At 42.1% G+C, this 18,305-nt stretch overlaps 1 protein-coding gene across 4 annotated transcripts in view; it reads left to right on the plus strand.

The window, feature by feature from the left end:
• The first annotated feature begins 1,297 nt into the window (after positions 1-1,297).
• LOC121576661 (protein NLRC5) overlaps positions 1,298-18,305 on the plus strand; it is a 41,277-nt gene continuing 24,269 nt past the window's right edge. For 2 of the 4 annotated variants that reach the window (XR_006002507.2, XM_041889995.2), the window contains exons 1-9: positions 1,298-1,349; positions 6,280-6,598; positions 6,857-6,892; positions 7,242-7,325; positions 10,226-11,951; positions 12,061-12,144; positions 12,257-12,340; positions 12,569-12,652; positions 12,791-12,880. Coding sequence is in view for 3 of the 4 variants with exons in the window: in XM_041889995.2 (XP_041745929.2) it covers positions 6,283-6,598; positions 6,857-6,892; positions 7,242-7,325; positions 10,226-11,951; positions 12,061-12,144; positions 12,257-12,340; positions 12,569-12,652; positions 12,791-12,880 (2,504 nt within the window). In the remaining variant the exon portion in view is untranslated. The remainder of the gene's footprint in view (positions 1,350-6,279; positions 6,599-6,856; positions 6,893-7,241; positions 7,326-10,225; positions 11,952-12,060; positions 12,145-12,256; positions 12,341-12,568; positions 12,653-12,790; positions 12,881-18,305) is intronic. The other 2 variants (XM_041889997.2, XM_041889996.2) reach the window with 2 other exon arrangements.

Below are 18,305 nucleotides of genomic sequence, written 5' to 3' on the forward strand. Positions count from 1 at the left end.
AGGATCGGCCAAAAGCTGCTGTCCTATGAAATACGTGGAGTAGAACCCACTTAGCAGTTCTAGTGGGTCTACATTCCTGATTGCGTCCTTGCTCAGGAACGAGGCTATCTCCAACCGGAACGCATCCTTCCTCACCCCATCTGCCCCGAGGTGACCCAGATACCCCTGTAGGATGGTGGTCGGCATCGGAACTGGAGTTTGTATCCCTCCAGGACTGTGCCCAATACCCAGGGAGACTCCACCTGCCAGTTTGCCCTTTGGGCCTGGGAGAGACGGCCGAGGCCAACCGCCAGCACAGAAATTCATGTAAAATCACCTGAGATGCAAATGGACAAACAAAAGGGTGTGCAATATATAAGGCTAGTCAGTGGATGTTCTGAAAGTATTTTGAGGGTTGTAGGTCACATGACCAAGGAGCTATTGACATTTGAAAGTAAAATTTTTTTATGTAAAATCGTGTGAGATGAAAATAGACAAACAAAAGCGTGTGCAATATATAAGGATTGTCAGTGGATGTTCTGAATGTAGTTTGAGGGTTGTAGGTCATATGACTAAGGAGCTATTGAAATGTGGAACTTTTAAAAATTATCATTAAATCTCATGAGATGCAAATGGACAAACAGAAAAGAGATCCTGGTTCGAATCCAGGCTCTGTCGTAGCCGGCCGCGACTGGGAGACCCATGGGGCGGCGCACAATTGGCCCAGTGTCGTCCAGGGTAGGGGAGGGAATGGTTGGCAGGGATGTAGCTCAGTTGGTAGAGCATGGTGTTTGCAACGCCAGGGTTGTGGGTTCGATTCCCATGGGGGGCCAGTATAAAAAACTAAACAATGTATGCATTCACTAACTGCAAGTCGCTCTGGATAAGAGCGTCTGCTAAAATGTAAAAAATGAATATCATTTTAGCAGACGCTCTAATCCAGAGCGATTTACAGTTAGTGAGTGCATACATTTTTCATACTGGCCCCCTGTGGGAAACAAACCCACAACCCTGGCGTTGCAAGCGCCATGCTCTACCAACTGAGCTACAGGGGACCTACATATCCAATATCCAACCTGAATCTGTCTTTACCTCGGTGCCTTTCACCTGGTCAGTCTGTCGTGGAAAGAGCAGGTGTTCCTAATGTTTTGTACACTCCGTGTATATTCATAACTCTTTAAAACGTCTGTTTTAAAAAGGTATAGTTTAAACGTATAATTGTCATAATGCCGTAATAATACCATAATCTAATTAACACTCCTCAAAAACGAAACGAAAGTAAAAGCATGTTCTCTATGCCCCATGCACATGATTTGAGTTTCACTTTATTGTAGGCTGCTCTGCAGGGATGCGACGAGCAGCAAAATTTGGTAAGTTATGCTTTTGCTATACATTTTATAACAACACATATTAGTTATTTGAAAATTAGGCTTATAGTAAATTGATTTGTGTAGAGTAGGCTAGGCTATACTTTACGCAGCAGCCTAACGCGCAACACAAGACCACAGATCCTCACCTTACCTTGCATGACCTTTCCTTGTGAAGCAAGCCTACGCATTTGGAAACGTGCAGTAACAGGGCAGGGAGTTTCAAATTGTTTTTATAAGCACAATAACTATTTAGCTTTGCCGGGCCATGTGAAATAGTTTTAGATAGTGTTGTAATCTAATTCCACACTCTTAAGTAAAGGTGCCTGGAATAACCTTTTGGGTTGCCACACTAGCGGAATCTTTCCAGTTGAAAAAGGTTCCTGGACGAATAAGCTACTAAACCTTTTGGGATGCATTTCAGTACTGGATTACACATAACAAAGTGGTCTCAGCCCTTACAAAGAAAGATTGCAGTTTTGAAACTGCAGTAAAAGTGCAGTAACTGCAGTCGACTGTGTTTTTTTTGGAAGCATTATTTGCTGCATACTGCAGTTATAAACCCTAATAAGTACACAGCAGTTATACTGTACTCTGACTGCAATCTTTTTTTCGTAAGGGAGAGCATTTCGTATGATTCCGTACATAAATCCGAGACACTCCATTTATTATGATATGTTACGTAATGCTCTCCCTGGTATTGTGCTTATAAAGGTATGGTAGCCTACGTATTAATTTGTGAATGTCCATCATCCATTTCGTATGACATGTTACGAATTACAATTTGTGTGATATGTTATGAATGACCATTCGTACAATATGTTATGAATTTGTTAAATGTACAATATCATAATTTTAACACAGTCGTAACATATGTTACGAATTCCAATTTGTTGTGGCTAACGTTAGCTAGGGGGTTAGAGGTTAGGAGTTAAGTTAGATTCAGATTCAGATTGTTTAATAGTCACATGTACAGGGTTGCAGGTGTGATTGCAGGGTACAGTGAAAATCTTAGGCTTCGAGCTCCAACATGCAGGACTAGTGAAATAGAATAATGAAAATGGTAATAAAATAGAAAAGCACTACATACATAATAACAATTGTGGAAGTGATTAATAAATAAATGTCCATTGTGGTGGAGGCAGAGTAAAGACTGTTGAGAGGGGTGGGGTGGGGTGGGGTGGAATGACCATAGGGGGAGCAGCAGCATGATCATTGAGTCACTAATTAAAGGGTTAGGGGAAGATTTAGCTAAAATGGTTAGGGTTGGGGCCAGGATTAGCTAACATGCAAAGTAATTGCAAAGCAGTTAAAAAGTAGGTTCCTCGAGGAACCCACTGAGGTATAATAAGAACGAGGAACCCCTCTAAATAGGGTCTTTGAAGAACCCCTGTTAGGTGGTCGTCACTAGTTACCACAGCCACAAAGTCATAAACCCCACGTATTTCTACCTTTTCTAAAAATCTTATTTTAAACCTGACCTCAACCCTAACCACACTGCTAACCTTATGTCTAACCTTAAAATAAGACCAAAAAGCACATTTTTGTTTTCATAAATTTTTACAATATAGCCAATGTTGACTTTGTGGCTGTGGTAACTAGTGGAAACCCTGTTGGGTGGTGGGCCGAAGCCAAAAAATGTGGACTTGATCGATCCCCGTCGAGGGAGGAGCAGATTATTTTTGTATACTATAAAGTTATTTGGCACCTTCAATTCTTGCACATTTTCTCATAAAAAGTATATTTCAACACTGTCTGCGCAGGCAAATTTGACGAACTGCTAAAGTTGGAACCAATCACTTCCAACTATTCTGTACAGGCTTCCTTCTTTTCACTGTCATTTAAGTTAGTTTTGTGGAGTAACTACAGTGCCTTGCAAAAGTATTCATCCCCCTTGGCATTTTTCCTATTTTGTTGCGTTACAACCTGTAATTTAAATGGATTTTTATTTGGATTTCATGTAATGGACATTCACAAAATAGTCCAAATTGGTGAAGTGAAATGAAAAAATAACTTGTTTAAAAAAATTCAAAAAAATAAATAACGGAAAAGTGGTGCGTGCATATGTATTCACCCCCTTTGCTATGAAGCCCCTAAATAAGATCTGGTGCAACCAATTACCTTCAGAAGTCACAGAATTAGTTAAATAAAGTCCACCTGTGTGCAATGTCTGTCACATGATCTCAGTATATATACACCTGTTCTGAAAGGCCCCAGAGTCTGCAACACCACTAAGCAAGGGGCACCACCAAGCAAGCGGCACCATGAAAACCAATAAGCTCTCCAAACAGGTCAGGGACAAAGTTGTGGAGAAGTACAGATCAGGGTTGGGTTTTTAAAAAATATCAGAAACTTTGAACATCCCACGGAGCACCATAAAATCCATTATTAAAAAAATGGAAAGACTATGGCACCACAACAAACCTGCCAAGAGAGGGTCACCCACCAAAACTCATGGACCAGGCAAGGAGGGCATTAATCAGAGAGGCAACAATGAGACCAACGATAACCCTGAAGGACCTGCAAAGCTCCACAGCGGAGATTGGAGGATCTGTCCATAGGACCACTTTAAGCTGTACACTCCACAGAACTGGGCTTTACGGAAGAGTGGCCAGAAAAAAGCCATTGCTTAAATAAATAAATAAGCCATGTGGGAGACTCCCCAAACATATGGAAGAAGGTAGTCTGGTCAGATGAGACAAAAACTGAGCTTTTTGGCCATCAAGGAAAACGCTATGTCTGGCGCAAACCCAACACCTGTCATCACCCCGAGAACACCATCCCCACAGTGAAGCATGATGGTGGCAGCATCATGCTGTGGGGATGTTTTTCATCGGCAGGGACTGGAAAACTGGTCAGAATTGAAGGAATGTTGGATGGCGCTAAAAATACAGGGAAATTCTTGAGGGAAACCTGATTCAGTCTTCCAGAGATTTGAGACTGGGATGGAGGTTCACCTTCCAGCAGGACAATGACTGTAAGCATACTGCTAAAGCAACACTCGAGTGGTTTAAGGGGATACATTTAAATGTCTTGGAATGGTCTAGTCAAAGCCCAGACCTCAATCCAATTGAGAATCTGTGGTATGACTTAAAGATTGCTGTACGCCAGCGGTACCCATCCAACTTGAAGGAGCTGGAGCAGTTTTGCCTTGAAGAATGGGCAAAAATCCCAGTGGCTAGATGTGCCAAGCTTATAGAGACATACCTCAAGAGACTTGCAGCTGTAATTGCTGCAAAAGGTGGCTCTACAAAGTATTGACTTTGGGGGGGTGAATAGTTATGCACGCTCAAGTTTTCTGTGTTTTAGTCTTATTTCTTGTTTGTTTCACAAGAAAAAATATTTTGCATCTTCAAAGTGGTTGGCATGTTGTGTAAATCAAATGATACAAACCCCCCAAAAATCCATTTTAATTCCAGGTTGTAAGGCAACATAATAGGAAACATGCCAAGGTGGGTGAATACTTTTGCAAGCCACTCCCCAATTTCGTGATATCCAATTGCGATCCAATTATAATCTTGTCTCATCGCTGCAACTCCCCAGCATGCTTGGGAGAGGCATGCGTCCTCCGAAACATGACCCACCTAACCGCGCTTCTTAACACCTGCCCGCTTAACCCGGAAGCCAGACGCACCAATGTGTCGGAGGAAACACTGTTCAACTGATGACTGAAGTCGGCCTGCAGGCACCCGGCCCACCACAAGGACTTGCTAGAGCACAATGAGCCAAGTAAAGCCCCCCCGGCCAAACCCTCCCCTAACCCAGATGACGCTGGGCCAATTGTGCGCCACCCTATGGGACTCCCGGTCATGGCCAGTTGTGACACAGCCTGGGATCGAACCCGGGTCTGTAGTGATGCTGCGCCACTCGGGAGGCCCCAGATTTTTGTAGTCTTAAATTATTACTTGAAAAAAACTGATAGCTAAAACGCTCCTAAACGCTGATAAAGTATCTGCTCTTGTACACAGATCTACTTGTTGTAACTAGCTAGCTAACTAGCAAGCTAGCTACATTACTAAGGTTACTATGTTCTATGTTAGGAGTCATTTTACTGCTTGCATTGAGGGTATCACGTTTTTGATTGCCAACAAACAGAAATGTGTTCAGAATGTGTTAAGAAGAAATAAATATACACAATTTGTAAAAACCAGCTCCTCCCTCAACAGAGATCGATCATCTCGAAAACTAAAGCAGATAGCTTGCTACGGTCCACCACCTATGTGTAAACGTTCGAAACGGAACCTTTTAATAATGTAGAGGTGGCAGCCTATCCGATTGGAGGCGTGGCTTATTGGAGGCGTGGCTTTCAGAATGTTATTTTTTGTCACCGGTTAGTGTAAATGTAATTCCTTTTCATCATGTTACATTTCTACACTGCAAATTAAAATCATCCTTCAACATTTATGCATATTACATATTCTAATATAATATTAATAATATTAACATTTCTGATTACATACAGTAATAAAACTATTGGTAACTATTCCAACTCTGGGATTTGCGTAGGCTCTTGAGGAACACCTCTGTTAGTCTCACTGACGCTCCAAAACTGTCAGTGTCCAACCTTAACATATGAAGACAATACAACAGAACAGATGAACAGGAATGACATTTACCCTAACGGGTGGCCGAAAAAAGATCTATCTTAAAGCCACGCCTTCACTCCAGGGTTCCTCCAGGAACCCATTGCTGTATTGAACCATTAAAGGTTCCTCCAATTACCCCTCAACTAACCGAAAGGGGCAAATATGAAAATTTATGCACTCACTAACTGTAAGTCGCTCTGGATAAGAGCATCTGCTAAATGACAAAAATGTAAATATGAACCATTGAATAGCAATGGTTCCTTGAGACCACTAATTCTAAGAGTGTAGGTGAAACGTAATCAAATTTGAAGTTTAATTCATTCATTCATTTGCCAACGTTTGTACAGCTGATGGCAATGGAAGATGTACAAACAGAGGAAGATGTCCAGACTGTATTGACACAGGAGACACATGAGCTGGCAGACATTCTGAGCTATCAAGATGATGGCCATCTCACCATGCTCTATGAAATGATGGACATCAGTGCGCGGGAGCGGCTAGTGCAACTTGCGAGCCACAGAGAGCGCATCCTGGGGTTGTTGAATTACTTCAGGACTGCAGACCCTGCTATTTGTCGCCAATTTCTTCAAATGGTTTGCATGCTCTGCGAGAACATGCCAATGCTTCTGGAATCACGGCTGATGTCTGTGGCCGGGTCTGTGACTAGTAAGTATGTATGTGATGTGCATGTGCCTGCCCATATTGACCATCCAGAATACCACATTATAGCCTAGTTATGCATTTATGGGGAAGATGTCAATATGAGTCAGGGTGGGGTGTCCTTTCCATTTCCATGCCTCATGTTAGACTGATTTGACACCTAATAATCAATAAACACCCACTGACAATACAGTAATTCAGTGGATAGAGTTAGGCCTTTTAGTTATAGCATTTATTAAAAGTTTGATTTGTTTGACTGTACAGTTCATCCTTGGCCTACACCAGCAAGTGAACCCCCAGGTAATCAATCAATCATCATATTTTAGTGCAGTTGTTGTCTACCCTCTTTTCAATACTAATGTAAGGGGATATGAAGTGTTTCATTGTTAGTGTAAGATGACACCTCTGTGTGATATTCATGCCAAAAATGGATCAAAGGTCCAAAATCAGATGACACTAAAAACGGCATTAAAATAGTTAGATGCATACTGTATATGGAAGTGAAAGAGTTGTTTTGTCTTAGACATTACTTATATATCCACAGGGAGGATGTCATATTCAATGCCGTTTAATCACTGTGCTTCGTCTTTTTTTGGTTTTCCCCTATATTTCCATTATTGGGTTCTCTCCATTTTGTTATTCTTCTCAGAAGAAGTCGTTGAAAACAACAGTCATACCCTGGTTGATGAGTATATGCCATCTCAAGAGTGCTGTCTGAAACGCCCACGATTAGGTAAACACCAGTCTTTTTTTAACTTTATTTTTATTTTAACAGGGAAAAAACAGATTGAGACCTGGATCTCTTTTACGGCTGTGCCCTGTGTAAACATGTTGACATGTACAGTTTTAGACATACAGACAAAAACATTTCAAACATACAAAACAAAAACACAATTCAACAGAAACAATCACAAACAACATCATATTGATCCTCCATAACATTTTTTAAATGGGCAAGGGACACCAGAGTGTCTAACTTAAGTTGGATCTGCAGTTTGTTCCATAAATAAGGTGCAAAGGAACTGAAGGCAGTCCTACCCAACTCTGTGGAGACCACAGGAGTCTCTAATGTAATCCACATCTGTGATCTGGTTTTAAAATTAGTATATCTAGTGGAAATTAATGATGATATATATGGAGGTAGTTTTAAAAGAAGTGCTTTATAAATAAACAAGAGAGCATGTTGCTCTCGCCTCACAGATAGAGAGGCCCAACCCACATGTTGATATAGGATACAGTGATGAGTTTTGTAACTATCACCCGTGATAAACCTGAGTGCACAATGGTAAATAGCATCCAGTGGTTTTAATGTGTTTGCCGATGCATGTATATAGATAATATCACCATCATCTAAAACAGACATAAAAGTAGCCTGTACAATTTGTTTTCTATTTACGGAGGACAGACAAGCCCTGTTTCTGTAAAGGAACCCTATCTTGAATTTGAGCTGTTTTCCCAATTCAGTAACATGTTTTTTAAAAGAAAGCCTATCATCTAACCATACCCCTAAGTATTTATATGCAGAGACCTGTTTGATTTGAGTACCATCCAAGCTAGTGATTACAAAAGTGATTCTAATTGAGAGTTTAGACCTAGAAAAAAACATGACATTTGTTTTCTTAGCGTTTAAAACAAGTTTAAGCTGTAAAAGAGACCCCTGTAGTATCCTAAAATCAGACTCCAACTGCATTAAAGCTTGGTCCGCTGTTGGAGCAATAGAGTACATCACTGTGTCATCTGCATATAAATGGAATTTACAATATCTGACATCATCACCAATATTGTTTATATAAAGTGAGAACAATAGTGGGCCAATTATTGAACCCTGAGGGACCCCTTTAAGTAACTGTAAGGGGTCAGACTTGACCCCGTCGACCATGACGGCCTGAGTTCTATCTTTAAGATAGTCATAAAACCATCGACAGGCATCAGTGCCCAGTCCTATAGATGACAGCTTACTCAAAAGGATAGGATGATCTACAGTGTCAAAAGCTTTTGACAAATCTACAAACAACGCAGCACAGTGCTTTCTATCATCTAAGGCATTTGCAATATCATTTACAACAAGCATAGTGGCCGATGTGGTACTGTGTTTAGATCTAAAACCAGATTGATTGGTGCTAAAAATACTGTTAACAGAAAGAAAAGATTGTAACTGTTTGTTGACTATAGATTCTAGGATCTTTGCCAGACAAGGGAGCCTAGAGATGGGTCGATAGTTATCCAAATCACTACCGTCACCTGCCTTATGTAATGGCAGAACAAAAGCTGCTTTCCACACCTTAGGGATATTTCCTGTGCTTAATGTTAGATTAAAAATGTGTGTCACTGAACCAGCAATGATAGGTGCAGCACACTTAAGTAAGTACGGGTCTAAATTGTCAGCGCCTAAGGATTTCTTAGTATCAATGGCACACAGGGCAGCTAGAACCTCTGCTTCAGTTATTTTCTGGAAACTAAAAACAGGGTTAACATTTTTCAGAGTAACGGTTGAAAAGCAAGACGAAAAATCAACTAACTGGCCAGTACCACAATGGCCACTTTTCCTTTCAAATAAAAAACCAGCAGAGATTAAATGCTTATTAAAAGCATCACATATATCACTTTTTTCACTTAGAATACAGGAGTCTGAGATAATTTGCTTAGGAAGAGAAACAGCAGAATTCCCCCGTTTCAGTGAATTAACGGTTTTCCAGAATTTTGCAGGATCTCCTGCAGAATCTGTCATAGCATTAAGGAAGTAATTTGATTTTGCCTTTTTGACAGCTGCAGTACATTTATTTCTCAATTGCCTAAAAAACAGCCAATCAGCTGGAGTACCTGTTTTCCTCGCCAAGGCCCAGGCCCGATTCTTTTGCTTAAAAAGACCTGACAATTCAGGAGAGAACCAAGAACTGGTTCGGTTTCTTACTCTGTGCTTCTTAAGCGGGGCATGTTTATCAGACATAGAGGTAACAATAGAAGAGAAAAAAGCAAGGGCTAAAACCGGGTCCAGAAAGCAGCAAGTGGATAAAAGCTCAGAGTGATATGAGTCAAGGATAAAAGCTTGCTGTGAGAAATGTTTATAATTTCTCTTAGAGATTATACAGGGATCAGAGTGTTTCAGCCTGGTATCTCTAATACAAGCAATAGAGCAGTGGTCACTGATATCATTTGAAAAAACCCCACTGGCTATGTATTTATGGGGGGTATTTGTTAGAATAATGTCTAATAGAGTAGATTTTACTGGATTCTTAAAGTTGGGACGGGTTGGTTTAGTTATCAGCTGAGTTAGATTTAGCTCAGTACAAATGTATTTTAATTTATCGGATACTGGTGAAAGCCAATCCAGGTTAAAATCTCCCAAAATCAGTAATTCAGAGTTTGCATAATTCAGAGTTTGCATAATCATTTTAATGTCTCAATAAGATTTGTCATGGGTTTTGAATTTGAAAAGACTTGTGTACTGTGTGATCTCTGTTACTTGAAATTAGTCATTCTCTCCCTATTATGAGTTGTTTCTAAATTAGTACACAGTCACAAAATATATTTTTTAAAGAAAGTAATGAACATCTCAAAAACATATTGTCATGTTGTTGTGTTCAGGTCAGGAGTATGTTTAGTGTTCATTTATAAGATGTTATTTGTATCCAGACCACATAGAAAGTTACAAGGCTGCTGTGAGGAGATGTCTACTGCAGCGATGGAAGAGGGTTATGCAGGGTGTGGTGAAGGAGGTTTGTCTGGAAGAGGCCTGGGTCAGTCTGCGCCACAAAACCCTGGTTAGACCAAGAGACAGGGCTGATCGAGGGCTGAGCCCACCAGAGCTCCAGGAGGGAGCTGTGGAGGACAGGGTGACCGTTGACTCCCTCCTGGGTTCAGAAGCCCGGGTCACATTGCTTTTGGGGCAGGCAGGGTCAGGGAAGACACTACTGATGCACTGCCTTGGACAGCGCTGGGCTCAGGATGCCTTCCCCTCCTTTCATCTACTGGTCCTGCTAGAGTTCCGCCAGCTCAACCTCGTGGCTCGGCCACTGTCTCTGAAAGAGCTGCTCTTTCTCTTCTTCCTCCCACCAGAGGGTGGGGAGGAGGAGGGTGCTGCTGTGCTTGACTTCATCCTCCACAACCCTGAGAAAATATGCTGGATCTTTGATGGCTACGATGAGTTTCATACTAAAATCACCCACTCAGGGAGCCTGAGCAGCCCATTCGACCCACGGTGCCCTCTACCCATGTCAGAGCTGATCTCAGGGCTGTGCAGTCGCAGGATCCTCCCAGGATGCACCCTGTTGATTACCTGCAGGCCTCGGGACGTGACAGATCTGGAAAGCTCTGTGGACTGCATTGGGGAGCTGCTAGGCTTCAATCGGCGCATTGTGAAAGAATATGCTGAACAGTACTTCCAGGACAAGGGTCTGGATCTAAAGGAGAAGGCAGTCAGTCACCTACTGGCCAACCATCATCTCCTCACCATGTGTTACCTGCCAGCTCTCTGCCATATCTGCTGTGTGTGCTTGGATCACATATTCTCCAGTGGTGGGTCCCAGTCCCAGGCTTTGCCCCAGCTGCCAACCACCCTCACCCAGGTCTACCTCCAGATCCTCTGTGCCTTTCTGAGCCGATGCCCAGGGACAGTCACGCCCCTGATGCAGAGTCACAGGGCAGAGGTCACACAGCTGAGCTGCATGGCCATGAGGGGTCTGGAGGACAGCAGGATTGTGTTTCTCTCTGAAGAGGTTCCACCAGACCTGTTGGACTTCGTCACCAAGACTGGTCTCCTCTCACAGGTGGACCTGACCCATGAGGATGGATCTAAAGGCCAGGGGTACACGTTCATGCACCTCACCATGCAAGAGTTTATGGGTGCGCTACACATCATGACCAGCGAGGACATCACAGAGGCCCAGCTTAGGAAGAAGTTCAACCTCAAGACCCGCTGGACCACGAAATCAGACCCCAAGACGGTCTTCACTGATTCCCTCCACCTCTACGTGTGTGGGCTTGCTGCGCCAGCCTGCTTTCCTTACCTGCTCCAGCTGGTTGAGGGAGCAGGGGCTGTGGGGTGGGTAAAGAAACGCCAGGCACTGGTTCTCAAGTTGCTCCGGAGTCTGGCAGTGAGCACCAACCTGACTGGGCCCAAGGTAGTGGAGCTGTGCCACTGTATCCAGGAGACCCAGGATGCCCACCTGGCTAGGGAGGTGGTGGGGTCGCGACCGTGCTTTGAGCTAAGGAACATTACGTTGAACCCTGTGGATCTGGATTCCCTGGCCTTTGTTGTATCGTCTGCTGGAGTGGGAATGGGGCTGGACTTTGGAGCCTGTTCTATGGAACTAGAGTGTCTCGATATTCTACCCAGGTGTCAGCACATCGACTACCTAATGTGAGTTCATGACTCATTTATACATTGTGTACTAAACAAGAATAATCCTGCATGAAACTAAGTTAAATTCTTCTCCTCTTCTTTTTTTTTATTTTTTACAATCCCTCAGTTTTCGAAGCCGCAAGTATGATGACAGATTTGCAGATAAACTGTCTTGCATCCTCCCCAGACTACCAACCTTGAAAAGATTTGAGTGAGTCCTTCTTAACTGAGTAACTCAGTTTTGAAAGGACCAACTTTCTAAGTTGTTTTTTTGTGTGTGAATGTCTAAGTGTGATGTGAATAAATATGCTCCTCTTCCCCAGGTTTATCTGTGGTAACCTCACTGATGTGGGAGCTGCCAAACTCGCCAGAGCCCTGGAGAGCTGTCCACAGATCACAGAGCTCAAGTAAATGATTATTCACTTACCGTAACAACCAAAGATTATTACCACGACTCTAAGATTTTATAGACCCTTTTATCAGGAACTAACCAAACTTGGTTAAAGATACAGTACCATTTTTGCCATGATAGTACAGTTGGTCTGATACCGTATTGAACAGGTTTTGCATTGTATAAAGTCCGTATTGAACAGGTTTTGCATTGTATTAAGTGATTTGGGTTGTCTGTGTGACAGCTTCAGTGACAACAGCCTGACCGACAGAGGAGTCAGGGAGATCGCCGACATCATTCCGAAGCTGCCCAGTCTGGCCTCTGTCTCGTGAGTTTGTTGTTTCCTTGACTGGATCATATGTGTTGCATGATCCTAGCCCTTTATGTTTATTAAGGGTAGCTTATTTCTACATTTGAGCAAGCTTGCACTTTTGTTAAAAAGCCTGTGTGTGTTGTATGTTTCCAGGCTGGGGAAGAATGGCTGCTCTCTGGAGAGTATATACACCCTTCTAGAGAAGATGACTTCCTGCCCCTCCATCCAGGAAGTCTATGCTGAGTATGTTTTTGAGTAGACAATACCCACTGGGCACAGACGTCAATTCAACGTCTATTCCACATTGGTTTGTATTTGTATTTATTAGGGATCCCCATTAGCTGCTGCCAAGGCAGCAGCTACTCTTCCTGGGATCCAAACACATTAAAGCACTTACATTACATATAAAACAAAATATAAAATAGTACATCATATAACATTATTACACCACTACATATCTACAATACAAAATGTATAATACCACCATACAACAATATTACAATATATGCATATGCGTGTATCTGTACCTTTGTTTGTGTCTCTTCACAGTCCCTGCTGTTCCATAAGGTGTATTTTTTACTTATTTTTGAAATCTGATTATACTGCTTGCATCAGTTACCTGATGTGGAATAGAGCTCCATGTAGTCATGGCTCTATGTAGTACTGTGCGCCTCCCATAGTCTGTTCTGGACTTGGGGATTGTGAAGAGACCTCTGGTGGCATGTCTTGTGGGGTACGCATGGGTGTCCGAGCTGTGTGCTAGTAGTTTATACAGACAGCTTGGTACATTCAGCTTGTCAACACTTCTTACAAAAACAAGTAGTGATGACGTCAATCTCTAATCCACTTTGAGCCATGAGAGATTGACATGCATATCATTAATGTTAGCTCTCCGTGTACTTTTAAGGGCCAGCTGTGCTGCCCTGTTCTGAGCCAACTGCCTCTTTGTGGCATCTGACCAGTAGTCTAGGTGCGACAAAACTAGGGCCTGTAGGACCTGCCATGTTGGTAGTGTTGTTAAGAAGGCAGAATAACACTTTATTATGGACAGACTTCTCCCCATCTTAGCTGCTGTTGTATCAATATGTTTTGACAATGACAGTTTACAATCCAGGGTTATTCCAAGCAGTTTAGTCACCTCAACTGGCTCAATTTCCACATTATTCATTACGAGATGTAGTTGAGGTTTAGGGTTTAGTGAATGATTTGTCCCAAATACAATGCTTTTAGTTTTGGAAATATTTAGGACTAACTTATTCCTTGCACCCATTCTGAAACTAACTGCAGCTCTTTGTTAAGTGTTGCAGTCATTTCAGTTGCTGTAGTAGCTGACATGTATAGTGTTGAGTCATCCGCATACATAGACACACTGGCTTTACTCAAAGCCAGTGGCATGTCGTTAGTAAAGATTGAAAAAAGTAAGGGGCCTAAACAGCTACCCTAGGGAATTCCTGATTCTACCTGGATTATGTTGGAGAGGCTTCCATTAAAGAACACCCTCTGTGTTCTGTTAGACAAGTAATTCTTTATCCACAATATAGCAGGGGGTGTAAATCCATAACACATACGTTTTTCCAGCAGCAGACTATGATCGATAATGTCAAAAGCTGCACTGAAGTCTAACAAAACAGCCCCCACAATCTTTTTATCATCAATTTCTCTCAGCCAATCATCAGTCAAGTGCTGTGCTTGTTGAATGTCCTTCCCTATAAGCGTGCTGGAAGTCTGTTGTCAATTTGTTTACTGTAAATAGCATTGTATCTGGTCAAACACCAGATAGTTTCCAGAAGTTTACTAAGGGTTGGTAACAGGCTGATTGGTCGGCTATTTGAGCCAGTAAAGGGGGGCTTTACTATTCTTTGGTAGCGGAATGACTTTTGCTTCCCTCCAGGCCTGAGGGCACACACTTACTAGTAGGCTTAAATTGAAGATGTGTCAAATAGGAGCGGCAATATCGTCCGGTATTATCCTCAGTCATTTTCCATCCAGCTTGTCAGACCCCGGTGGCTTGTCATTGTTGATAGACAACAATACTTTTTTCACCTCTTCCACACTCATTTTACAGAATTCAAAAGTACAATGCTTGTCTTTCATAATTTGGTCAGTGCCTTGCAAAAGTATTAATCCCCCATGGCGCTTTTCCTATTTTGTTGCATTACAACCTGTAATTTAAATGGATTTTATTTGGATTTCATGTAATGGACATACACAAAATAGTCCAAATTGGTGAAGTGAAATGAAAAAAATAACTTGTTTCATAAAATGCGAAAAAATAAATAACGGAAAAGTGGTGCGTGCATATGTATTCACCCCCTTTGCTATGAAGCCCCTAAATAATATCTGGTGCAACCAATTACCTTCAGAAGTCACATACTTTGTTACATACAGTCCACCTGTGTGCAATCTAAGTGCCACACGATCTGTCATATGATCTCAGTATATATACACCTGTTCTGAAAGGACCCAGAGTCTGCAACACCACTAAGCAAGGGGCACCACCAAGCAAGCGGCACCATGAAGACCAAGGAGCTTTTCAAACAGGTCAGGGACAAAGTTGTGGAGAAGACCAGATCAGGGTTGGGTTATAAAAAAACATCAGAAACTTTGAACATCCCACGGAGCACCATTGAATCCATTATTAAAAAATGGAAGGAATATGGCACCACAACAAACCTGCCAAGAGAGGGCCGCCCACCAAAACTCACGGACCAGGCAGGGAGGGCATTAATCAGAGAGGCAACAAAGAGACCAAAGATAACCCTGAAGGAGCTGCAAAGCTCCACAGCGGAGATTGGCGTATCTGTCCATAGGACCACTTTAAGCCATACACTCCACAGAGCTGGGCTTTACGGAAGAGTGGCCAGAAAAAAAGCCATTGCTTAAAGAAAAAAATAAGCAAACACGTTTGGTGTTCACCAAAAGCCATGTGGGAGACTCCCCAAACATATGGAAGAAGGTACTCTGGTCAGATGAGACTAAAACTGAGCTTTTTGGCCATCAAGGAAAACGCTATGTCTGGCGCAAACCCAACACCTCTCATCACCCCGAGAACTGGGACGGTGGTTCACCATCCAGCAGGACAATGACCGTAAGCATTCTGCTAAAGCAACACTTGAGCGATTTAAGGGGAAACATTTAAATGTCTTGGAATGGCCTAGTCAAAGCCCCGACCTCAATCCAATTGAGAATCTGTGGTATTACTTAAAGATTGCTGTACACCAGCGGAACCCATCCAACTTGAAGGAGCTGGAGCAGTTTTGCCTTGAAGAATGGGAAAAAATCCCAGTGGCTAGATGTGCCAAGCTTATAGAGAAATAGCTCAAGAGACTTGCAGCTGTAATTGCTGCAAAAGGTGGCTCTACAAAGTATTGACTTTGGGGTGGTGAATAGTTATGCACACTCAAGGTTTCTGTTTTTTTGTTTTATTTCTTGTTTGTTTCATACAACAAAACTTTTTTTTGCATCTTCAAAGTGGTAGGCATGTTGTGCCTCCCGAGTGGCGCAGTGGTCCAAGGCACTGCATTGCAGTGTTAGCTGTGCCACTAGAGATCCTGGTTCGAATCCAGGCTCTGTCGTAGCCGGCCGTGACTGGGAGACCCATGGAGCGGTGCACAATTGGCCCAGGGTAGGGGAGGGAATGGCTGGCAGGGCTGTAGCTCAGTTGGTAAAGCATGGCGTTTGCAACGCCAGGGTTGTGGGTTCGATTCCCACAGGGGGGCCAGTATGAAAAAAATAAAAATCTATGCACTCACTAACTGTAAGTTGCTCTGGATAAGAGTGTCTGCTAAATGATGTAAATCAAATGATATAAACCCCCCAAAAATCAATTTTAATTCCAGGTTGTAAGGCAACAAAATAGGAAAATTGCCAAGGGGGGTGAATACTTTCGCAAGCCACTGTATACTTGGACATGTAGTGTCAGCATTTGTTGCTGGCATGTCATGCCTAAGTTTGCTTATCTTGCCAATGAAAAAGTTATTAAAGTAGTTGGCAATATCAGTGGGTTTTGTGATGAATGAGCCATCTGATTCAATGAATGATGGAGCCGAGTTTGCCTTTTTCCCCAAAATTTCATTTAAGGTGCTCCAAAGCTTTTTACTATCATTCTTTATATCATTTATTTTTGTTTCATAGTATAGTTTATTTTTATTTGGTTTAGTCTTAACTTGCAGTACGTTTGCCAATCAATTGGGCTGCCAGACTTATTTTCCATACCTTTTGCCTCATCCCTCTCAACCATACCATTTTTCAATTCCTCATCAATCCAAGGGGATTTAACAGTTTTTACAGTCATTTTCTTAATGGGTGCATGCTTATTAGAAACTGGAATAAGTAATTTCATAAATGTGTAAAGTGCAGCGTCTGGTTGCTCCTCATTACACACCACAGACCAGCAAATATTATTTACATCATCAACATAAGAATCACTACAAAACGTATTGTATGACCTCTTATACACTATATTAAGCCCAGCCTTTGGAACTTTGGTTTTCCTAGATATGGCTACTATATTGGGATCACTACATCCTATGGATTTGGATACTGCTTTAAAGCTAATTTTCTGCAGCATTAGTAAAGATGTGATCAATACATGTTGATGATTTCATTCCTGTGCTATTTGTAACTACCCTGGTAGGTTGACTGACAACCTGAAACAGGTTGCAGGCACTGGTTACAGTTTGAAGTTTTTACTTGAGTGGGCAGCTTGATGAAAGCCAGTCAATATTTAAATCACCCAGAAAATATACTTCTCTGTTGATATCACATACATTATCAAGCATTTCACACATAGTATCCAGATACTGACAGTTAGGACTGGTCTATAGCAGCTTCCCACAAGAATGGGCTTTAGGTGAGGCAGATGAACCTGTAGCCATATTACTTCAACAGTATTTAACATGAGATACTCTCTAAGCTTAACAGGAATGGGGTTCTGAATATAGACCACAACACCGCCCCTGTTGGCATTTCTGTATTTTCGGGAGATGTTATAGCCATGTATTGCTACAACAAAGGTATTATCTAAGGGAGTTTCAGAGATAGTCAGAATATGATTGTCATCTGTTACAAGAAAGTTATTAACTTCATGAACCTTGTTTCTTAGGCTACATATGTTCATATGGGCTATTTTTAGCACTTTTCTAGGTTGTTTTTAATGCTTTACTGTGAAGCTTATCAGAAGTAGGCTTGCTCATGTTATTTATATTGGAGCTGATAGTGCACAGTGAGCTGCACACAGTGGACTTCCTAATAGGGCACATCGCCTCAGTGCTAACAGTGTAACTCTGGTTCATAGGCACATGATTACTGCATACAATAGCTGTAGGATCAACAGAGGTATTCAGGGGAGTTAGGGGGACATAAATTAAGTTACTTACATTGTTTTTGCCAACGCCCCTGGGATAATGTACATTTGATGCAGCATTATGACAACTCATTGTCACAATGGTAGGGATTAACTGAGCTGGTCTTGGGTCATTGAGAATTAATTGTCTTAACGCAGCCTTGAAATGCATGGACGGAGTCCAGGAGCCAAGATGATTTGGATGGACTCTTCCTGTATAGTATCTTCTGTTTCCAGAAGTTGTCAAAGTTATCTATAAAAGTGATTCCAACAGAGCTATAGTAATCTTTTAGCCTGATATTTTGTCTCACCTGTCCGTATATT

This window comes from Coregonus clupeaformis, chromosome 29 (assembly GCF_020615455.1).
Source record: "Coregonus clupeaformis isolate EN_2021a chromosome 29, ASM2061545v1, whole genome shotgun sequence".
In the NCBI taxonomy this organism is placed as follows: domain Eukaryota; kingdom Metazoa; phylum Chordata; class Actinopteri; order Salmoniformes; family Salmonidae; genus Coregonus; species Coregonus clupeaformis.